This window comes from Coffea arabica, chromosome 9e (assembly GCF_036785885.1).
Source record: "Coffea arabica cultivar ET-39 chromosome 9e, Coffea Arabica ET-39 HiFi, whole genome shotgun sequence".
In the NCBI taxonomy this organism is placed as follows: domain Eukaryota; kingdom Viridiplantae; phylum Streptophyta; class Magnoliopsida; order Gentianales; family Rubiaceae; genus Coffea; species Coffea arabica.
The window spans coordinates 39,672,887-39,696,846 of NC_092327.1; the positions used below are offsets into that span (position 1 = coordinate 39,672,887).

Here is a 23,960-nt window from a genome sequence, read left to right on the forward strand (position 1 = left end):
CATTCCGATGTTGGCTGTCTACGTCTACGTATATATATCTATTGTTGGACATTGGATATTGATGAGTTTTCTTGTAGGGTGGTTTAAAACAAATTGACGCTTAAGGTTCTGGGGATTGATGTGAATTTGGATAATTATTTCTAAACCCTATTTTATTTATTTTTTATGCCTAATAAAAACAAAAATATGATGATGTTATCCAACAGCTTTTTTTTCTCTCGTATTAGAAGAACTTATATATATGACTCCAAGGCCATTGATTGTTGTGTTTATATATATACACACACGGGCAAATATATAAGATATTGACATACAGTACACATCAAACTAATACACATCATGTACATATGGATTTTCTTCGAAATTGAATCAGCGAGCGATGGTTTTAACTTTTAACATGCGCGCGGCCGACTTGTAGCTGACAATTAAGCCTGCATCTTATAAGCCAGCCGAGTTTGGATTAGAGTGTTTGGGAGCTTTTGTTACAAAATAAAAAAAGAAAAGAATATTATTGTAAGTAATGCGAAGTATATGAAATTAAAAAAATTATTTAGAGAATATGTCAAAAAAATATTTTAACAACTTCCAATTGAATAACTCGCAAACCAAGTACTCCTACCACCAAAAAAATTTTAAAACTTTACCTGAATGTCGAGTTTCTATTGACCAGTTTAGGTCCTCTTGTCCACTGCATACATACCGGTCTGAATTGGTGGTGGTTCACCGAATTCCCCTTGACCTGTTTAAATCTTCCTGATTTTCTTTAAGTCCTCCTCCTTCTAAAGTTGAAGCAGTCATGGTATAGAATTTATCGTATTAATAAAAAAAAAATTTTGAAAAACTCATAATACAAGTGGGACCAATCTGACTTGTGTCAGAATATTTGTTTGGGTCGAAATCGAATCATCCTGTACTAAACATGATACGCGGGCCCAAATAGGATTGAGCACATGAATTTCACGTACGTACAAGAGAAAATATAAGAAAATTTTCTTTATACTCCATTTTTTGTTAATTGCACTCTCACAAACTTGTTTGGGCTTATTTTAAAATATCAATCAGCTCATATATATATATATTTGTTTCTGGATCTATTTATATAAGAAAATTTTCTTTACACTCCATTTTTTGGTTAATTGCACTCTCACCACTTGTTGTATTATATAGTTTAGTAAATAAAAATCATGTGATAAAAAATAGTGAAAATGTGATTAAAAAAAAAATAGGAGTGCAAATAATATTTCTTTTATATATTAAAAATTCCATGTATTTATTTTCTTCTTCTCAATTGTTCTTATTTGCCTATTCTTGTCCCGTCTAAATATCCAATAACTAGATTTAAACTAGTGCATTGATGCATGAAAAGTGTACTATTCAATAAATAAATAGTACACTCATGCACCGGAACTTGAGCGTATTCGAATAAGAAATTACTTGAAATATTATTATTATTAATTACTGTAACATTTGTTTATCTAAAATTCAACAACTAGAAAGGTTCTACTCTATTAACATTAGAGAGTATATCTATTTTTTTTTTTTTTGTCAAAAAGAGAGTATATCTATTTAAGCAGGAAGAATATCTATTGACGTTGGAGTGTGCATATCTACATCCATACTCATTAAATTTGCATTTGAAGTTTAATTAACTACATTGGAAATGAGTTAAATTTTTAGGAGAATTGAAATTTGTAGGATCCATGCTTAAATACAAAAATTTAAGGAAAGAAAAAGGAAAGAAAGAAAAAGAAAGAAAAGAAAAAAAAAATTTCCACCTACAAAAATTTCTATAAAAAAGTTGTTCACCTTACAAAAACTTTTACAAAATTTTTTCAAAAACTTCTACAGTGTACAGTAAAGTTTTAGACAAACTCCCAAAAAACTCAGGTCTCAAACGGCCCGAAATTTGTAGGATCCATGCTGGTAAAAATGGAGAAAAAAGAGATATTTTTATTCATATTGTATACACGTAAGCCGGTGAAAATCCTAGCAGGTCCTACCGAGGCCAACTTGCATCAACAGTTACTCAATTTCTCATGGTGAAATTTGCTTGAAGGAATCAACGCGACGGACTTGTGATGAAGATTATTATAAACTGAATGCCACGCCCCGTAGTAATCTCATTCGCGTGTAAAATAGTCTTAAAAATCTATTTCTGAAGTACACAAGTTTTTATGATTAGAAATTCATCAAACAAATTTAAAATACAACTAAAGTTTTTAACTTCACCATATGAAAAGTACATCAAATTTTTTTAAAAAAAAAAAAAAAAAAAAAAAAACCACAGACATGGAGAACATTAAGGTCAGAAAGAAAAGGTCTAATTACAGGAACAACTCTTGAATTCAAGATAATGTTGATGAGCAAACCCCAACACCAACTACAACGAAAATGATGGAAAGTGGTTTCACGGCCACAACAGCTCTAACCAGAACACCACTAAATCTAGCATCATACAATCATCAGCTCATGCTTGATCATTCAATAAATACTGCTAATGGATCCAGAAAGCATCCCTCTCTAATTTTTGGCTTCCAGCTCCAGCAACTCAAGACATCCTTCTTCGCATCCACACCCAGAAACACAATCCAACCCACGAACATAACAAACAAGCTCAAGAAATCAAGCAAACCTGGAATTGTGCAACACCCATAATCAACTCCAACAATATCCCAGCAAGAAAGTAACAAAACGTAAAAGGCCCTCAAGAACCGTGTAATTTCCAGGTGAGAATGCATACCATCACAGTTTTATTCAGCTGCACAACCTTCCCTTCTTAAAAAACAGTCTTTTAAACATAGATCTACAAGTAAAATCCTAAAAGATGGCATCTAAGCATCTTGTAGTCAAGAATGACATGACCAAAAGCTATACCCATATCCACTATGATTGTGAATCCAACGCCAAGAACAGCTCGCCACAACCAAGGCACATCATCCATAAACTAATGCTGGGACGTTGACTGATCATGAAGATTCTAGCAAGGGCAATATGGTGGAACATCACAACTTAAGTGTGATTCTAACTTCCAAATAGCCTTAAAAGTTCGTGCATCTAATAAACTCTATTCTTGTTTAGTTTAGCTTTCAGCCTTTGCTTGCTCTGAATTCTGAGTGCATGCCAATCCCTCATGGGTATAGTTTCAAAAAACTGTCCATTCCTATGATTAATAAGTCAAAGAGGTATGAAACAGAGACGATGCTCACCTCAGCTGACACTCCTTCCCAAAGCATAAGATCATGAAATTCAATACAGCATAACTGAAGGATAATCCTCAAAGGGACAGAAAGTTCAGGCTCTAAATTGAAAAGGAAGAAAGGAGAAAGAAGCATGTTCAGACTAGAGACATCAACAAATGAATTGAGGATCGTAAGCATCAGAAAATCCATTTTAGCAGCTTCCATGAGAAACTATTCGCACTCCTGCTACATAATTCTACATATTTCAGAGACAGATATTTAAAGACCGTCAGGAATGTGCAGATGCACTTCATTAAAATAACACAAACAAGAACAAAACTGGTTCAAAATTCTGAGTGAGTTGTTACCTGTCTCTTTCTCTGTCCTTAAACTGTCTGCTAGATTTTGTGCCATTATAGAACATATTCTTCTGAGAGAGCATTATAAGTTTTGTCAGTAACAATACTATTGTCACAAAGTTACAAGGTTCATCAGATAGTAACTCACCACAATAAACGATATAGAATTAGTCTTTGCTACAGTGTTGTTGTTAGAGAAAAACTATTAATCAACTCCTTTAGTAAAGATCAAAAAGTACGACTCATACAGATGCTATAATCTCCCGTAAAATTGCTGAACAACTTACTTTTATTTTTGGCTCCATAAACATCCATAGCTGGAGTCTTAAAGGACCAGTTTAAATCCCTTCGACAGGAAATCATCCCTGAGAAACAAAGTAAGTAAGATTAAGCCAAAGGTCATATTCTTTCAATGGGATGGGAAACAAAAGATTCTCTGTAGAGACAGTAAATTCCCCCCCCCCCTTCCTTTCTCTTCCTTCTTTGTTAAAACCAAAGGGATGAGGCAGTAATGACCAATCTTGAGTTGACCATGAAGGTTAATGCAGATATCTGTTCTTTATGAGCTGTAAAAACTGAAAACATGAGCGCTCCCAAACAAAATAATCACCAAAAAGAGCTACCCAATAGGAGGAGAAAGAGAACTCATATAAACTTTTGCTTCCACTAGGAGGAGGAAGGCAAATAGAGGAAGAAAAATTTAACCTTCTATTATGCACTTGTTCATATGCAAATACTTGACTTGCTCTTCAGGGCTTTTTTGTTATTCTTTTTTCTGTTTGTGCCCACTGATCAGTTACCAGTTTAACAAGTTTCAATATTCTGAAGTCAATAATCCTAGCTACATGCGAACTTCACTTTTTCCCCCTTTTGTTCTTGCATGCATCTCACCTATACTTTGTTGTTGGTCTTTTCTCAAGAACTAGCAAACAGGGGCGGATATGTTACCGAAGGTCAAAGGAGGGCAGTGACCTAGCTATATCAGCTGTAACACCACCAGTGTGAAATTGTCACAGCATCCAGTATCTATCCCAAACCTTATCAAATCCGTGTTTCAGGATTCAGCTAAAGACTAAATGAAGCATGTGACAAAGTTCACAACTTGGTACTTTTGAAAGTGCAGATTGATCTGAAAGAAAAGAAGAGTTATTCTTTTATATTTTTATGTCCAATTTAGCAGCTTTGGATAAAGAAGTAAATTCATAGCACCCCTCATCCACCAGCCCAAAAAGTAAATTGACGGTATTTTTTACTACCTTCCAAGTCTTGAAAATCCGGAACAGATCTACCTTCACATGAAGTAAAATCGGGAGTTCCAAAAGATATATAATTTTGACCTTAGTATTTCCAAAAGGCTGTTAGAAATAGTAGTAATATTGGTACCCGTGGAAAATTCAATGGAAACAGAACAGCAATTACATTTAAATAACACAACCATTTACATTTAAATAACGCGACCAAGACTTTAGTAACATTAGACTCCATTTTATTAGTACCTCTTCTTCCGGGTGTCGTTCACCTTTGTATTTTTTTGTCTAGTAGCCCTTCTCGTGATGCCAATCTCATCCTCTCCACCACCACCACCACGACAGCCATTTTCAAGAGGAAGAAGGCTTCCAACAAAAAACTCGGCGTAGAACCTAAAAGGCAAACCCTGGACATCAACGTCTCTAGTAGTTTTCCTCGTCAAATCATACCAAACAAGCTTTTCATCATCGCAATTCAACAGAACCTCGTCGCCCCTCCTTGAATAAGCTAAAGGGCTAATAAGAGAACAATGCTCATCAATAAGAGGAGGAGCAATCGACAAAAGCTTAGTCCAGGAGCTCTTCACATGGTACTCCTTCATGATCCATATATTAATCCTGCGTTTTTTGCGAACAAGCAAGCAGAGACACCCAGCCATTTCATCCACACTCAACTCAACGTTCTCAAGCAAAAGATCCGGTTTTGGGATCGTATAGTGCTTTTCAGTCCTCAGATCAAAAGCTACAATTTCTTGGTAATAGTTGTCGAGCGATAAGACTGTATGCACAGCCCCGTTAACATGGACACCCCACCCTCTTATTCGGGGGAGAGGAAAAGGATAATGATCAACCCTTCTCCAAGAATTGGTTTTCAGGCTATAGATTTTAGCTTCAGAACCGATCCAAGTGGAATCGGGAGATCGAAATTCGACAACCCTAAGAACTTTATAATCATCGTCTTGAGCAACATAGCCAAACCCATACCTCTTGTATAAAGCGTTGTAGTCCACAGGAATCCCAGGAGGAGGATATTCATGAGGGGAATCGGGTAAAGTCTTGTATTTTCTGGTACATGGGTTCCACAGAAAAGGCGTTTGATTTTGACCCAGGAGAAGAACCAAGCCATTGCAGGAATTCGACACATCAGAACTGGAAAAGGGGGGCCTGAGAGGGCGGGCGCAGTCGAGGGAATCCAAGTCAATGGAATAGATTCCCAGAAACCCAAGGATGAGGCTTCGATTGGTGGTGCCGGCGGCTTTCTGAGATTGGCGCAGGTGCATCTGGACGAAATCAGGGCTGTCAATTAAAGAGCGCCATGGCTTAGAAACGCATCTGAATCGCAGGAGAGATGTCGCCGGCAGACGGGAGAGGATGTCCAGGATGAGCTCCCAGGGGAGATTCGGCATCCTGGGGACTTGCGAGGGTAAGGGAAGAGGAGTGGAGCACACGGAAGGAGACATTGGAGGGGATGATATGCTTCAGCCGGACAGAAAAACAATCCACCATGTTAGGGTAGGTCGGAGCGGTGCTTTCGGTTTGGGTGGCCAAGGAAGGGATGGGATGGGACAGGGATGGGTGGTTGCGGTATTGTGACGAAAAAGAGGCGTGTAGGGCTACACGTGCCGCTGTTTATTGTTGGAGCTGTGGCCTGCTTTAGTAGTACGCAATCTGTTGGGGACAGCAGCGGGACCCCCGTGAAATTACATATTGCGGTGGCCGACCCAGGTTACTACATCTGTAAAATATTAGTGTAGTAGTTTGCTTATATAAATGTTTTAGAACTGACTGACGCATTCAACCAAAGAAAAAAATTCAAAGAGTGTGCGAGTGCATTTATCTTAACCGAGGAGGTGGCTGGCCTTGAACGCTACACGAGCCAGCCCAATTAGACCATACCAATGTCATAATGCATGAGTAGAGTAATACCAATTGCTACATTTTTCGTGATCACATTTTTCTATTATTTTTTTCTCTTATTTACATCAAATCGTTACAGTAATTTTTTAATAAAAAATGACGAAAAATGCAATCCAAACGGAGCCTAAATTATTGATAATTGACCCCAAAAAAATCAATGATTCACAATTTATTATTTCAATAACACATGTATTTTATTGATTTCTTTATCTTTTTTTTTTGTGATTTTACCAATTATTAAAATCAATTTTGTGCTTTCAACTTTGAAAGCGTGGTTCTTCAACTAATCAAACGCCAAACCACCGGCCCAAGCCCATTAACCAAAAGAAGAAAGTTTTAGGCCTTGTTTGGATTGCGGTTTTTCGTCGGAAAATTACGTCGTTTTCCGTGATCATATTTCCCTATTACCTTTTTTCCTTACATACATCAAATCGCTACAGTAATTTTTCCATGAAAAAATATGAAAAATGCAATCCAAACACAACCTTAGAACTCTCTTCACTGTCAAGTTCGGGATTCGAAAAAACTTCTATCGCTGTCAAGATCAGAGTTTAAAACAGCCCTCCTCATTGTTTGAATTCTATGATAGTTAGTGCGGGAGGGTCAAAAATAAATAAACACCATTATGTACTGGGGATATTCATATTTGGTTAGACAAGGACTAGTTTTCTTTAAAAAAAAAAAAAAAGAAAGTTGAAATTGCTAAAGAATAAAAATAAACTGCAGTATCGAATACAGATGTTAGCTTTTGTGCAAGTTCATGTAACGAGCCTTTTAAGAATTAAACTCAATTAGAAAATCTACGCAAGAAAAAGGACAAGTTAATCGGAGAGCAAGTCTCAAAAATAGCCAATAGAATCTCAAGCTTGATGCTTGGAAAATGAACCGCTATAGGATGTAGAATTCTACATTTTTCAATTTTTTAAAAAATAATGTACGGTAATGATTTGATATGTGTGAAATAAAAAAGCGATTAAAAATATGTTCACGAAAAACTTAAAATTTTTTTTTATAAATAACTTCAATCCAAACAATAACTAAAGGTTTTGTTTGGATTGTATTTTTCTAGATTTTTTGTAGAAAAATTACTATAACGATTTGATATATGTGAGGTAAAATGATGATAGGAAAATGTGTTCACGAAAAACGTATCAATTTTTCAAAGAAAAATTGCTATCCAAACAGAACCTAAGTCCTTGTTTGGAATTTGTACCCAAATTTGTGTATCGGGTAGAATATGTACCCAAATTCAACATCTTTTCCGCCCCACCCAACTGTTCCAACTGCCACTTCCTCCTACCCGACAACTATTGGATCTGAATTTTAAAGGACATAAAAAGTACCTACCACATACTTCTAATCGGAATCTACTAGCTGTCAGAAGTGGGCACTCTGCCTTTTCTCCTCATTCATGAACTTTTGTACGGTTCAATTAATCCTTGGAAACAACCAGCTACTCCAATTATACAAGTAATTGATGGGTAGGAGAGTTTTAAAACTTTTCTTGGATATAGATGAAGAAATTCGATCCTTTGATCCATATTTTTGTCCAAAATTTCTTGAAATTTTCATAGCGGATACTTGATTGTGGCGTTTCAATCTCTTTCGAATTCTCCATTTATCCTCTTGAATCCATCCCTTTCACTTAATATAAAGTAAGAGTGGGTATAAAATAAAATTTATCATGTTCAAAAAAAAAAAGTTAATCCCCGAAAATCACTGAGTTTTGATTCAATCACCGTCAAAAAAGGATTAAATCCCCCTTTGAACCATAGGTTAGAGGATCGAACCCCACTTGCAGTGAAAGAAATCTAAAAAAATGTCAAAACACCCCTTTAATCTAATCAGATTCATATATTTACTAATCTTTTATACACAACCTTTTTAGACTATTCTCCCGAGAGAAAAAAATATTGTCATTGCCGTAAAAGGCGAAAAAAAATTAACCCCCGGAATCTTGCAAAGGTAAAGTTGCAACTAGCAAAACCGGATGGCCTCAATGCCATTCGCACTTTTTTGCTTTTTGAATTTATTTTTCTTTTCTTTATTAATGACGTTCATCTTTGTTGGAGTTGCAAACTTTTTTTTTTTCTTTTAACCTTTTGTAAGCCTCCAATGTCCAATAATCACATTAAGCCTCGTCGATTAATCCAGGGTCGAGCATTGTCGTACCATTTTGGAGAATGATTCTCTCACGTTGATTTCTCAATCCAAGAACTCATTGCTTAGGAAGTATCTATCAAACTTCTTGCCACTTCGACTCAATAATCATTCATTTGTTTGAACCACAAAATTGTCAGGAGAGCCGTCTCGATTCTCAAATTTCAAAACTGTTATTTTTTAAAAGTCTTTATTAAAAGAAAATAATGTAAACATTCCGTGTATGTATGTATATATATATATATATATATATATGATAAAAAATTAATTAAAAAATATATTTACAAAAAATGTAAAAATTTTGCTGCAGAAACCAGCAATCCAAACAAAAGGGGGACCGCGTCACCTATCGAATCACCTACCATTCACCCGGAACAAGATAATGATAGTAGGTCGTTTCTTCAAACTTCGGATTATGATTGTTTTGAAAATCATCATAATTTACCAAAGAAGTGATCCACTACCATTTGCTTGAGATGGTGGAAAAATCGCACCATCACGCCACATTGCATTGCCTCCGTAGAGTATATGGTGTACAGTGCAACGTGTGATACACAACAATAATATATACCTAACATCTTTCCCTTGGCAAGAGTCAAAACTTGAGACTTCGATTCCAACATCATTTTCCGGTGTGGGCTCTCCCTTACCAGCTTCCTTATAAGAAGGGAAAATCAAGTTTAGAATGGCAAAGATCTGTCTAGATCCCCATTAATTGCCAAAAAAAAAAAAAAAACATTTTCCAATCACACATTATTGCATCCCAAAAATTGCTAAAACATATTTTAAAAAAAAAAAAATTCAAAAAACTGTCAATCTTGCGAAATCAAAATTGCCTCCCATTCACATAATTTGACTTTTAAAGAATATATCTACACGCTAAAGAGACCAACAAAGAGAGTCAAAACAGAATTACCTCAAGTCTTGGTTCTTCTTCGTTCAGGTATACCACAGTGGGACTCTGATAACGTTGATGCCAAGTGAAGCCATGTTGCAGATTTCTTTAAAGCTCTAATTATACAACCTGCTCTGTCCAGTCACCACAAATATCACAAAGATCATTCCATCAAACTGCCTTCTAGATGATCATCATAAATCAATGATCATTTCACCTTGCAACACAACCTAACTTCTTAGTTTAGAATCACCAACATTTTACCATAGCATGTCCCTTGATATATAAAAATTGCAAACACAAACGCCAGTGTCAGCTACTGCACGCAATTAATATCACATTCACTACTCCAGAGTTAAATGCATTGGCTAAAACAAGATATCAGGCGGATATATGCAACAAGCGGCTAAAGGTTTTAAAACTACATAACAAAACAATTAGCACTACTCTTCACTGTCTTCACTTCATCACTTTCACATCTGTTCAGCAAGTTCCCAGACAATGCATTAGTTCCCAACTTTCTTTTGAAGCAAAACAACATTATTGTGTCGGAAAAATTATGAAAATATCACCCTCTCAATCATCTTAAAAACATCAGCGTTGCATTGAACAATTATTCCTAGCGTTAGCTACAGCACACAATCGATATAGTATTCAGTAGTCCAAAGCTAAATACATCAGTTAAAATAAGATATCAGGTGCATATTTACAACAAGAGGCTACAAAGTTCAAGATTACATAAGAAAACGACTAGTATTATTCTTCAGTGTCTTCACTTCATCAATCCATGAAAAACCTTATGAAAAAGACTTGTCACATCTGTTCAGCAAGTTCCCTGAGAATAAATTAGTTTCAAAAAGTTCTTTCAATGCAAAACAACATTGTGTCTGGAAAATCTACCGAGTTATGATAAAATTAACACCCTCTCAATCATCTCAAAAACGTCATCATTGCATCCAAAACTTATTATACCGTGTAATACTAACACCTTACCAGCTTAGTTCGCTCCAGTTGCTGCCAATTTTTTCATAGCACCAGTTTAAATCCCTCTGACAGGAAATCAACCCTAGTAGAACAAAGAGAAAATTAAGCATGCAGCGTGAGGCCTACAGATGCAGTGTGAGAGATAAAAACAAGACTTAACAAAGATAGAAGCAGACAGCTTTTTCATATCCGTAATTACCAGTGGGGAGAAAAACCAGACCTGTAATCATTAAAATCTCAACTAGTCATGCTGCCACACTTACGAAGCCTAAAGAACAAGAAGAGCACAAGGAACTAAATTTGCCCTAGTATACATGATATGTAATATTTCTGTGTGTTCATGCAAATGTGTATTTAAGAGAAAGAATAGCCTCGGAAGAAAGCACAACAATTGTAGACAATTGAAACAACTTACCTTTTTTTCACTCTACTTTTCTCCTGTTGGCGTAGCTCCTCAGTTTCATCCCCTTCTCCGGAGACATCAGGCTGAATGAGGCTTGCAACACATACCTCAGCATAAAAGACAAATGGCAAACCATCAACAGAGACATTCCTAACAGTCTTCCTTCTCAAATCATACCAAATAAGTTGTTTATCGTCGTGGTTCAAGAGAACCTCTTCACCGTTCCTTGAATAAGCCAACGGGCCAATGGTAATATACCGCTCAACGAGTGGAGGAGCGATTGTTAGCAATTTAGTCCAAGATTCTTTCACTCCATATTCCTTCATTATCCATACATCCGTTCGATACCTCTTTCGAGGACGAACCAAACACAGACAACCACCCAAGACCTCCACAGTGAACTCAAGATCAGTACCTGTAAAATCCGGTTTTGGCAAGGTATAATGCTGCTCAGTCCGAACATCAAAAGCCCAAATCGACGAGTCGAAGTAACCAAGATCCCCTGTTCTCACTCCCGTATGCAAAACACCATTCAAATGAGCACCCCAGGCCCTCTTATAAGGAAGCTGATAAGGGAAATTTTTGATCTTTCGCCACTTATCCGACTTAGAACTATAAAGCTTCGCCTCAGACCTAATCCACTCCGAATCAAAGCCTCTAAACTCCTCAACCCTGACCACTCTATAATCATCATTCACAGCATCATAAGCAAACCCATAAGTCACATAAGCAGAACCAACCTCAAAATCAACCGGTTGTTCGACCGGAGTAGCCGGTAATTCCCTGTACTTTCTAGTGAAGGGGTTCCAAATAAAAGGGATTTTAGCCAAAACAAGGATTAAGCCATTGCAAGAGTTGGATACATCTGAGGCGGAGTATGGCGGGCGAAGCCTATTGGCAGCGTCGAGAGAATCCAACTCAACAGAATAAATCCCCAAGAATCCAAGCATGAGGAACAAATTTGAGCCAGTCTTTTTGGACTGAAGCAGATGCATTTTGATGAAACTACGGCTATCAATCACGCTGCACCATGGTTTCGATACGCACCTGAATCTCAGGAGGGACTTGACCGGCAGCCGGGTGAGGATGTCGGTGATGAGCTCCTGCGGAAGATTGGGCATCTTTATTAGGGCTTGGAAGAGGGGAAATGAAGTTTGGTAAACGCGGACGAAGGGCCGATTTAGTAGCACTTCAGCTGATTAGTCAGTCGTGAGAGAGACTGAAGGAATTGGTCAAGTCTTCCAGCCTCGGGATGCTACTCTAGTAAACATACTATAGATTGGAGCCTCGTGTGGTATGGTTTGTCGATGGTTCAATCCCAATAATGGTTCGATCTATCTTATTTCTTCAAATTCATATTACTCTGTTAGATTATACGTAGCTCCTTCAAATTCACATGAGTATAAATTGCATTCGTATGATTTCACAGTTCAATCTCTATTAATTTTTCTTTATTCAATTGAATCACCTTCTACAATAGACTTAGAGTAGAAGGAGATGCAAAGTAAATTGTGATGGTTGACCCAAAAAAAAAACATACATACTTGGAATGTCGGATGGACGTCATTGTCGTTCAGATGGCGGTGGATTGAAAAATTGTGGAGTAGGAAAAATTGGTCGCCAAGTGGTAGAGAGAAATACCATTAATTGTCCAATTATCTACAACTAGACTAGACTTGAGAGTATAGTCTTTCAGGTGATGTGAGCTATTACATTTATCTGTTTGGATTGTGAATTATTAGAGATATTTTTACTGTAATATTTTTTATGATGTGATGTATGTGAGATAAAAAGGTAATTGAAAAGGTGAAAAGGTGTATTGAAAATTGTAATGATGATGTAAGCAAATAAATTTGGAGAAATAAAGCCCAATCCAAACAAAATGGAAGCAGATGAGGCAGGACTCCTAACCTCTGTTTTCAAACTCGGACCGGACCGGCCGGTCGAACCGAGAACCGGCCAGGTAGCCGGTCCGAGTCACATTAAAAAACCGGAAATTTAAAAGCCGGTCAAAAATCGGGTTTGACCGGGAAAAAACCAATTTTTCCGGTTCAACAGAGTAATTTTTTTAAAAATATTCAAACTTTTTAATATTATGTTTTGACCCCCTAAATTGTTAAAACTTATTGATATATCTCAAATATTTGATACTTTATAAATATTGTCCTAAAATTTTATGTTATTTTTCAATTAAATTCATAATTTTAATTCTAAACTTGTTAATATTTATTAAATAATATAAATTGCTACTTGATTGTTATAATTTCTTTGTATTTTCTTGTTAAATATATTTGAAACATCAAATATATATGGATATACCTTTATTAATATCAATATATATTATTAGATATTATATATATAATATTTTAATTTTTAAATAATTTTTATTTATGACGTCATCCGGTTCGACCCCTATCGACCCTCGGTCGAACCCATTGACCCCTGACCCCTGATCTCGGCCGAGTCGCTATCCGGTCCGGTTCTGAAAACATAGCTCCTAACCACCTCCTCTAGAATAGTTGATTCCTTGGCTTACATTTTTTTTTTGAATTTTTTTGAAAATATTTATCAATGGGAGCAAAGGCATCTGTCTAGTTTGATGACTATGCAGTTCCTTCGAATTTCCAATTAACCCCTTTGAATCTATCACTTCGAAAAAAAAAAAAAAAAAAGATAGGTAGGGACTGCTATTTTTTAAGAAAAAATTTCAATATTTTGAAATCGTGTTCGAGGGATCCAAAGTGTACCGCTGCCACCCCCACAGGCCCACACACCCCATTCCCGGCCCCCACCGCCCAAAAAAGGGCAAAAGAAGGACGGGGTTGGTCACCTGGTCCAACGCGTTGTTTCGCCTTTCTCGTGGTAAAGATGAGTAGACAGCTCATCAACCTGCAGAAAGGTTTGTCATGGGGAAGTTTCCACTTTCAAGCTTTTCCCGCTCTCATTTTATTTGCTTGCGTAAGATTTGGAGTTTTTAAAGGTTTTACTGTAATAATATATACAGCGTAGATGATTAGGTGTTTTTGAGTATGTATTTTTTGAATTTAAAATTTCAGTGAAATATTTAAAATAAAAAAAAAACTTCTGGGATGGAGTCTCTCCAAAACACAAATTTTTTTACTAGTTTCTATTGGACTCTTAAATTTCTCTTGTTTTTACATTTTTTTAAAAGATAATAACAATAGCTCTGTTACTCTCGGGGATGAAGTGGTCAAGGACCATAGCTCTATCTGATTTGGTTATTGTTTGAAGACTTTTTTCACTACTGTCTCATCCATCCTCTTTTGTCTTAGCTTCCATTTTTTGGCCTTTTTTTTTCGAGTTTAAAGAAGATTTCAAACTATGCAGGGGTAAATAATAAACAGTAGTACTGTGTATCTATTTGATGATTCGACGGTGATTTCATCCACGTCGATTCTTTCTCTAATTAACGTCTCTAGGCCTTCCCTCCGCTTAGTACAAAATCAGAGCAGGAGCAGAACAAAGAAAAAAAAGGTAAATGATGAACAGTGATGGATTTGAATATCATTTGGTGACTGATATTATGCTGACAAGATTGCTGATGTTTTTTGGGCCCCAGTTGTTGACTGGGTTCTCCGGGTAGTGTGACCGTGCAGGCCATCTAACTTATATTGCGACCCTACAGCATGGCTCTTGGGTTGGCATAAATCTCAAATTCTGAAGCCCAAACGCACTTTTGCCGGCTTGCAGATAGAAATCACTCAAAATGAGTTGGGCTTCTTGCATTAAACAGACTGGCAGTTAATTGGAACCCTTTGCATGTTTTGTTTTGTTTTGTTTTTTTTTTTACTACCGGTCTTGCTTTAAGTTTAAGGTTGGAAAACATCCGTGATAATCTCCTTTAGGTCTTCATGTCATGTTATAGTAGTCAATCTCTTATGCATTCAATATCAACACCACATCAGTATAAATTATAATTCCAATTTCCAATGCGAGATAAGAGAGAAGTCAATAACATATTACTCCCTCCGTCCCACTTTGATAGTTCTGTTTCTTTTTTCACACAGTTTAAGAAAAAGTAGTTAACTTTGTTGGAAAAGTAAATTTAGATTGCTATTTTTCTAAAAATACCCTCACATTAAATATGGTTCAACTTTATGGGAACTTGAATTGATGGTAAAAAAAGAATCAACTCTCATGAAATGGGGTAGGTTTATAGTAACAACTACTTACATTGAATAAGGGTATTTTAGAAAAATTAAAATACAACTACGTTCTTCATTTGGAAAGTGGACTACAATTTGGGACAGATGAAAAATGAATACAGGACTATCAAAGTGGGACGGAGGGAGTATTATTATTGAACTCTCTGAAGAAAATGATGTATTGTAATTCTAAAAAACCGACATGGGAAGTAACTGAAGTTTTATAAATTACTACTACTACAACAAGCCGAGGAACATTTGATGCAAATTTATGTTGCATGTTCCAAGGTTTTGACATTTGTTCCAGAGAACAATTAAAGATTGGCTTTGGCTGTCGTGTTGGCTGTTGGCTGAGAACTGACAAAAATGGAGTAAGGCTGTTCGGTGGCAATCCAGAAGTCTACTGAAATTTGAGACAACTGACTTTTTTTTGCTTCCCCAGTCGCACGATCTAAACTAGTTTTAACATGTGCAATCTTGGCTTTTATTTTATGCACCCGAAAAATGATTTTCTTTCCTTTGGTCTTTAATTTGGCCGCTACACTATACATAATAAGTAGTAGTTTCTTTTGCAAAAGAAAAGTTTGCTTAAACCATCATGTGAATGAGAGACGCCTTCACCGCTTGCTACCTCGGAATCAAAATCAGTTTCGTGTTAGTACATTTTGCGTGTAAGTGGAGAATTTTCTAGGATGGATGAAAGAAAATAATTATTATTCAAATGCTTTTGGTCAACAGAACAGAAGCCTTGCATCATGAATGATCCATTATGCAGTATGGTGGTGTAGTTAGAGATTTTGGTCGAAGATTATTGATTTTTCAACCGCCGAAAGTCTGGGCCTGCGCCTGCATGTGAGGCAAAATTACAGATTGATTCCTTGGCCACAAATTCATCAAAAATCAGAAGGGACTAGCCTCCAATCGTTTTGGCCGGCCGTTCATTATTATTTTATTTGGCTTCAATTCGTTGTTGTTGTTCGTTTATTGCTTGAACCACCTGACAACTCTGCTTACCTTAAAGTAAAAACCTTGGAGAGATGCCTCCTCCTCCTCCTCCTCCTTTTGTTAAAACTCGGAGGTATAAAACGCGCGATGCGCGTAGGTAATTAAAGACAATATGCCCTGCCAAATTTGCTAAATATGCGTGGGTAATAGTGCTTTGTGTTCCCAATCGAATTTAAAAAAAATGTTGAAATTATAAGTTTGATTACACTAATCGTTAGAAGATGAACATGGAGTGTGCAAAGCATACATTATTTAAGAGACTGGAATAATCTGTCAAATATGTAGATTAAGGGAGCAATTAAATTTCGGTGCATTGTTCTTTTATCCAGCATGGTATGCAAATTTTTTTTTTTTTGTATCTAAATTTAGAGTTAAAAGAGAAAATCAATTTACTTGATATTCAAATTGAGAACGGTTGAATAAGAGTTCATTTAAGAGGATCACTAACTAATGAAACCGAAATGAATAACATTTTGAGTGTGTAAATTTTTAAGTTCAACCCAATCTTATGCTAATTTCAGATTTGCGTAAAAAATGTCAAGCTACTTAAGTTTGAATTAATAAAATTATATTTGAGTTTGATTCAATAATGAATAAGCTTAATTTTAAAAGCTTTAGCAAATTGAATTATTCCTCAAATAATGACGTTGGTAAGATAAGAAACTCCTTAGACTGGATTCAAATGGATTAGATCCAAGAGTTTATAGTGCAATATGTTCAAAATTGAAATTTAAGATGGAAAATTAGAATCGAGTATACGTTATTAGGCGAATGCACAACGGAATTAGTCCTTTAAATTTGAATCAATACTCAAAGTCTTAAGGGTTTGTATAACATTTATTGGCAAGATTTGAAATGAATGTGCTTAGATTTTTTACCCTTGTCAAAAACAAAAATCATAGAGGGATAACAAAGTCAAAGTTGGACCTTGTTAAATTTTTTTGGCTTGAATTCTATAACTAATCCAAGCTTGAAGATAAGCTCACTTACTGATTCAATATCAGTTAATAAGGTTTAAAAATACTTTTTTTTTTGTTTATAATTCTTTGGGAACAAAGTACTTCAGTATTTCTAATTATTGCTTTAGCTGTAAAATTTGGAAAAGAACACTGATTTTTTGGTGCGGATAATCAAAAAAATTACTGTTTCCAAAGTGCTATAAACTTCAAGGTAATGCAAAGACTTCAAATCCATTACGTTACATGAACAGGGCAACGATTCTGATAATGTAACTGGCTAGTGAACTGGATACGAAAAGCAAAAACTATAAACAGAAACTTAGTAGCTTGCAGGCTGAAGCTTTATAAGCTGATGCTATACCTTTTTGGATTCATAACCTCTGCCTTCTGATGAACTTGCAAAAAGTAAATGAAAGCAATTAAAATTAATCCATTGCCGCAGAAATAGTTGTAGCAAAGATAGATACATTTTTTGAAAAAGATACTACTGGGGAAAATAGAGCATAATCTTACATTGCATATGAACAGAAGCATTAAAACATCGAAAAGTACTGATATATTAAAATGCCAGATCATTGATACATTACAGAAATGCGTGTGATTAATTATGGCCTAATTGAGCTGAAGCTGAAAGTTAAAATGCCATGGATACATTTTTTCGATGCCTTTTCGATTGAATACAACAACAACAAAGGATGGTCAGCCCAAAGATTGGCAAATGCTCTTAGAATGCATTAACTTGAGTAGATATCACAATGTAAAATATTCATGCGATTACAATCTTCCATTCATTAATTCGACCAAAAAAGGAAGAAAAAGAAAAGGACCTAACAGTCCTGTTCATAAAAGAATTGGAACTTAAAAGTAAATGATATACAACAAAATATCCTACTACAGAAAATTTTGACCAAAAGAGAGAACACTCAGATAATTTTTCATCAGAGATACTGCAGTAGTTTACAACAACAAAGACAGACATGGATCTAGATAGCCTAGCATCCCAGCCCATCAGCAACTCAAAACAATAACAAATTGTAACTAAAAATGGCAAATCTCATGTAACTGAACTGGGGTAACAAGCAACTGCTAGTATGATTAAACAAAAGAATTAGTTGCAAAATTGAATTTCTGGCTACAGTGTACAATTTACTGTTTAAGTTTAGCGTACACTATATAGAAAAATGATAAAAGCTTCCTGAAATGTGACATAAGAGAAAGCATCACTTAGAAACAATATTTGGCAGTAGTTCTGCAATTTTACCATGATCAATACAAAAGTATGGAGAAACAAACCTAAGAGACTTATTTAAATATGTAAGAATAACAAAAGACAAATCCTGAAACAGCTACAGCTGATGGGTTTACACGCTTTTGTGAATGCAAAGGGCATAACATTCTATCTGGATGCAGTGGAATTCCCTCATTTGCAACCTGTTTCAAAATGAAGCAATAATCTGTGTGTGAATATCAAATGGCTATAGAAACACAAAGTTCATAAAGTCCTTTATATTTTTTCATCCCTATCATTTTCTTTCATTTTTTTTCAATTTGTGTAAGAAACCTTACCATTATACCATTTCTGCACCTATAATTGTTATTTTTTTTCCATTTATTACCATCAATGGTGCTCCCATGCAAAAAATTTCCAAGACTTGGCAATGAGTGAGCCATATGTGTCAGATAGGAATAACTAAAATATGGAAACTATTCATATGAAACATAACAATTACCATGACTTTCTCACAAGTCACAAAAGAATATCCTACATGCTAGAAAATATACAAAAGAATATCCCACATGCAAGAAAATATAGTCTTAACAAGCCCACCAACCATTCGTGGAACTTCCTACACATTAAAAGAAAATAACCTCACCTTTACCACTATTCCATCATCTGACATTCACATCAATAATGAAAGTCATGAATTTTATTCGTTATTATTATCATGACATGGGCACAAGGGGCACATGATAGCCAAGGCCTTGGTACTTGATAGCCAAGGCACATGATAGCCCTGGCACAAGTCAGTTAGAAGGCAGTACTCATTCTTGGCATGGTATGTAGCCATCAAGCCTGCATGTTTATGAAAAGAGCAAAATCCATTAATCCATCTGTTTTGGTGTAGCCAAAATTGACAGCAGCATATATATCTTTTGCATCAGAATGGGTATAGAAGACGTCAACCAGGTTAGGTGTTAGCCATATAGAAGAAATAATTATCAGGAAGACAGAATCTTAACATGCTTTCATTGAGTTCCTTCTAAGATAAGAAGAATGGTATAACTGGCAAGTAACATGCTCAAGAAAGGATTCAAGCAACCAAGCTCTGGGAAAAATCCTAATGCAGACCAAAACATCTTTTTCACAAAATACTATCAGAAGCATACAGCTATAAGCTTATATTATTTAAATAAAAAAGTGGTAGGATATGGAAGAATCTTAGCATAGCCTGCAGTTTGGACATCAAAGCCCTCATCCTGCCAAATAACAAAGTTAGAAGGATGCCAAAAGATTTGAGTCTTATGACAAGCAAATTCATTGTACCTGCAATTCTCTAATAAGTGGCAAACTACCAGTAATAGAATAGGGCTTTACATGCACCACTGCCTCTTCAGTCGTTTTACATAGGACATGGAAACCAGGGGATTGAAGGTTGCAAGCAACTCCAGAATTTGCCTCGTTGTAACTTAGTGTGATTCTGAGGGTAAATAAATTGTAAAACTGAATATTACACAATGAGTACCGTACTGATATGCAAAGAAAACTGATTCCATAGGACCATCACCCTACTTCCATGCTTGAAATTATAATCTCAGGGTGCAATGCAATTCACAACATAAATACTTGATCAAGGAATGTCTTTATTAGTGGAAGGCTGTTCCATCCCCTATGTGGAAACAGAAGTTCTCATGACATCGGCATTTTTTTCCCTTATGTTGTTTGCCATCAGTGCTGCCCATTCCAACTCCCAAGGAAAAATATAAAAGAGAACCCCAACGTGATGAAGCATGTCTATGACAGGAAGCCCAAACCTAAATATCCTTCGATGAAATGCTTTCCAGTTTGCAAGAAAGATGTGGGACTTTCTTTTCTGTTTATTTGAACTTTGAAAGAGCATACTCAATTAAACTTCTGGAAAGTGGAAAGATAAGAAGTAGAAACTGTAGAAAACAAGGGAGCTTTGGTTCTGTGATCCCTCCTAGTCCCAGATGAAGCATGTGGCTTTGAGTATAATGAAAGACCATTTACAACAGAGAAGTCTTAGTTCAAGATCTAAAATGTAGAATTTATCCCATATTCATAGATTGTATCCAGGGACAGTTTTAACTTTTCTGTCAATTTACAAAAAACTTTTGCATTACATTGTTGACTGTTGGGCCTAATATGGTTTCTTGCAGTGTTTATAATCTTAGGATGTGTAATTACCTTATGCATACTTCTTCTCTGTATATCAAAATTTTCTTGAATTAGTGGATAAATGATTTTCAATTTGACAAACTACAATCCCCTTTTTCATTCCTACCAAATTTAAAGTGAAAGCAACAACCACTCAGCATGCTTCTACTAAACAAAGCAGTCGACAAAGGCATACCTTCCCCTTAGGTTTTCATCTGGTAGCACATATTTTGAAACAGGGTCCCTAGTATCAAGCTTCTCAATATTTTCATTTATGTCTTCTACATACTCCTGTAACTTCTTCAGCACATCTGATACACTGTTGAGGAGTGAATAATATATACTGTCAAACTTTTGAATTGTTACCTGAATATCCTTCTAAACTCAACTGGTAAAGCTACAGCAGACTAAGTATAGGAAGATAATTAGTTTAAGGCTAAAACATAAAAATGAAGAAGGCAAAGGAATTAATTGTGAAATATCATAATCTGATAAATTAAATCATCCACAATTTAGTAAGGAGAAAAAAGGAAAAAATTTCCACCTGTAAAATGGAGTCAACCTGCAAAAGTAAAGAGGCATTGTTAGAAGGGTTTAGAAGTTCAAGATCCTAAACAAGAATATATAAAGAAATATGTACCTAACATCCCCTGAAACTGTACATTCAGCTGGATTTGGTTAATTCCACCACCTGGATCTGTAATATAAAATGCTTATTCAGAAAAATGGAATTGGATTGGCTGCTTATGACAAGTCAAATATCACACTTGTCCGAGTTCTTCCACAATGTGATCAAGACTTACAAGACCATTGAGTTGGTTTCATTGTTGATGGTGTTGCAAATCCATAAACTTGTTCCTTAGGATGAGGAGGGAAATCTTTATAGAACCATAATTGGATCTCTTTGAGTGCTTCCATTGCTAGCTCCAAGGGATTAATAATAGCCTACAGAAAAAGAAAACTACTAAATGGAACACATTCACAGGTTCTTCCCAGTAATGGAGCATTCTTAATGTGTATGAACTTGCAGCAGTATTCCTCTTCAATCCCTCCAAGTTATTGTCCAGCTAAATTATCATAACATTAATTCATCTACAGCCAAGCCTATCCTATTTATTTTTGGTGCACTGTGATCACTTATAAAAGGTCTTTTATTCAAGGATTAAGTTATTGAATCAACAAAGACAAAATTTTTTATATTATATAATTAAAAGATAAGATGAATTCAGAAGCACTTTTTGATTTTAAATATAAAATATAGCAAACAGAATTCCATCGATCTAATTCACGAACTTATAGGATAACTATCTTACAAAATATCAAGATAAATAATAAAATACAAAGCAGAAACCTGGAAAAAAGAAAAACAGAAAGCTACAAAAAACAGAGAATAAAAAATAAATTCAAAGAAAATATACATTGACAAAAAAATAAGAAAACAAACAGATACAAAAAACAAAGACCACTTTCGAAGGAAGAAAAATCTTATAAAAGGAAACATCCAACTACAAAAAAAAAAAGCACCACGGACACCAACAAAACATATAGTTGGCCTTAAAAATCCACATAAGCAAAAAAAAGGTAAAAAATACATTTTCAAAAAAAATATACAAAGAAATAAGACAACAAACAGATACAAAAAACAAAGACTACTTTCGAAGGAAAAAAAATCTCATAAAAGGCAACATCGAACTACCAAAAAAAAAAGGACCACGAACACCAACAAAACATATAGTTGGCCTTAAAAATCCACATAAGCAAGAAAAAGGTAAAAAATACATTTTCAGAAAAACCATCGAACAAGAAAGACAAAATCTGTACAAAAACTCATTCGATAAACCATATACAAGAAGTTCCAACAAAAAGGGGAAAAAAGCCGAAGGAAAATCAAACCAGCAATAAATTCTAACAAGAAGTCATTATTTACTTGTTACAACAAGAAGCAAAAAAAACAGTAAGAAACGTCCCCTTTTCTTTCCACCAGAAGCTAAAAAATAGCTGGGAAAATAGCACAAAAAAAAACAAAAAGCATGAAACAGAACAATGGAGGCAATACCTTAAAAAAGCAGAACAAAATCAGAAATGCTTACATCATGGCCATGGATATCTGATTGAAATCATGTTTTTTTTTTGTGGGAAATGGAGAAGAATTGCCCAAAAATTTTCTAAAATTTAAGCGAGAATCCAGGAAACTTTAGCTTTGCAGTTGATCGGAGAAGGAGAGAGAGGTGATTGACAACTTCTTTGTAGAGGAGAGGGTATAAGTGGGCTGGAGTTGCGGCCTGGAGGGATATGAGAGAATTTTTTGTTGGAATTCTGCCTAGCTGGAGCTGCGGTTTAGGGTTGAAAGGAAACAAAGGAAAAAGGAGGAAGAAATGGAGAGTAGGGAGAAGAAAGAAAGCGGCTGAGGTTTAGGGTTGAAAAGAAGACAATGGAAAAAGGAGGAGAGAGAAGGAATGGAGAGTGGCGTGAGTAGCACGAGGGCCGACGAAAAAAAGCCTGGCACGCGAGGAGCACGAGGGCCGACGAAAAAAAATGAGCCTCAGGCCGACGAAAAGAGCCTCAGACCAAAACCCCCACTCGCTCTTATTCTATATATGTTGAAAAAAAAAAACAAAATTTTTAATCAAAATGTTGCTGTGATGTAATGTAGAAAATTCATGGATATTATTGGAGATTGAGATTTGTCCAAGTCATCCTCTTAAAACAGTTATCAGGGCCCTCATGTGTGCATTATTGGATCAAGCTGATTGATTCATGTTAGCGAGTCCACACGTCTCATCCTCTTATATTATATTATTAAATTGGCAGATGAATGCACCAGCTCGGATGCAACACTACTGCCTGCTTAATTCTGATTATTTAACCATCAATTTCATTGGCAATTGTTAAAGTATTTTCTTCCAAATACAAAAATTGGCTACGACTTAACGATACTGGCCTGCCAAGTGTATCCAATGACAGAAGGCGACATGTAGTTAACCCCCACCGTCCACAGGTCCCCCCCCCCTTTCCTCATCCTTTTCGGTTCTTGCCCGATTAGTCAATCTCAGCCAGTGTTTGACAAGAAGAATTAGGTTGAGAAGTCCATGCCAAAAAAAAAAAAAAGGCTATGCATTTGAAACGAGTGTTGATAAATATTTGTATTCGTCGAGTCGATTCTCGATTTGATCTCAAATTAAGCGTGTATAACAAGATTATTTGCCTTCTTAGAGTGAGAGAGAAATAAAGACTAATAAATAGGGATTAGAAAGACTAAACACAAAGAAACACGTGTTATACATATTTC

The 23,960-nt window shown here is 35.7% G+C and overlaps 2 protein-coding genes and 1 long non-coding RNA gene across 20 annotated transcripts; all 3 read right to left on the reverse strand.

Moving 5' to 3' along the window:
• Positions 1 to 2,324: 2,324 nt before the first annotated feature.
• On the reverse strand, positions 2,325 to 6,617 carry LOC113709278 (F-box protein CPR1-like). 3 transcript variants are annotated; one of them, XR_003452638.2, is made up of 5 exons: positions 5,035 to 6,617; positions 3,826 to 3,903; positions 3,548 to 3,609; positions 3,207 to 3,435; positions 2,325 to 2,632 (listed from the first exon to the last, which is right to left on the reverse strand). XR_003452638.2 is itself a non-coding variant. In XM_027231998.2 (3 exons), exons 1-2 carry the CDS (start codon positions 6,243 to 6,245, stop codon positions 3,864 to 3,866), a joined length of 1,251 nt encoding a protein of 416 aa, XP_027087799.1. In that variant the 5' UTR covers positions 6,246 to 6,617; the 3' UTR covers positions 2,325 to 2,632; positions 3,826 to 3,863. The 3 variants fall into 3 exon arrangements, 1 of the variants encoding a protein (XP_027087799.1); XR_003452639.2 differs by lacking the exon at positions 3,207 to 3,435; XM_027231998.2 differs by lacking the exons at positions 3,207 to 3,435; positions 3,548 to 3,609.
• A 2,711-nt stretch (positions 6,618 to 9,328) lies between these two features.
• On the reverse strand, positions 9,329 to 12,609 carry LOC113710364 (F-box protein CPR1-like). Of its 13 annotated transcripts, none has more exons than XR_003452855.2 (4): positions 11,157 to 12,598; positions 10,751 to 10,823; positions 9,779 to 9,891; positions 9,329 to 9,515 (listed from the first exon to the last, which is right to left on the reverse strand). XR_003452855.2 is itself a non-coding variant. In XM_027233322.2 (3 exons), exons 1-2 carry the CDS (start codon positions 12,263 to 12,265, stop codon positions 10,784 to 10,786), a joined length of 1,149 nt encoding a protein of 382 aa, XP_027089123.1. In that variant the 5' UTR covers positions 12,266 to 12,598; the 3' UTR covers positions 10,315 to 10,576; positions 10,751 to 10,783. The 13 variants fall into 13 exon arrangements, 5 of the variants coding, with proteins under 5 accessions (XP_027089123.1, XP_027089122.1, XP_071922032.1 ...); XR_003452852.2 differs by having other exon boundaries at positions 9,329 to 9,519; XR_003452850.2 differs by having other exon boundaries at positions 9,329 to 9,519; positions 9,779 to 9,974.
• Positions 12,610 to 18,369: 5,760 nt separating this feature from the next.
• Positions 18,370 to 23,246, reverse strand: LOC113710289 (uncharacterized). 4 transcript variants are annotated; one of them, XR_003452835.2, is made up of 7 exons: positions 22,728 to 23,246; positions 21,475 to 21,616; positions 21,312 to 21,368; positions 21,216 to 21,233; positions 20,868 to 20,990; positions 19,820 to 19,973; positions 18,370 to 19,752 (listed from the first exon to the last, which is right to left on the reverse strand). It is a non-coding gene; the product is annotated as an uncharacterized lncRNA (long non-coding RNA). The 4 variants fall into 4 exon arrangements; XR_003452836.2 differs by having other exon boundaries at positions 18,370 to 18,705; positions 19,149 to 19,973; positions 22,728 to 23,245; XR_003452834.2 differs by having other exon boundaries at positions 18,370 to 19,973; positions 22,762 to 23,245.
• Between the last annotated feature and the right edge of the window lie 714 nt (positions 23,247 to 23,960).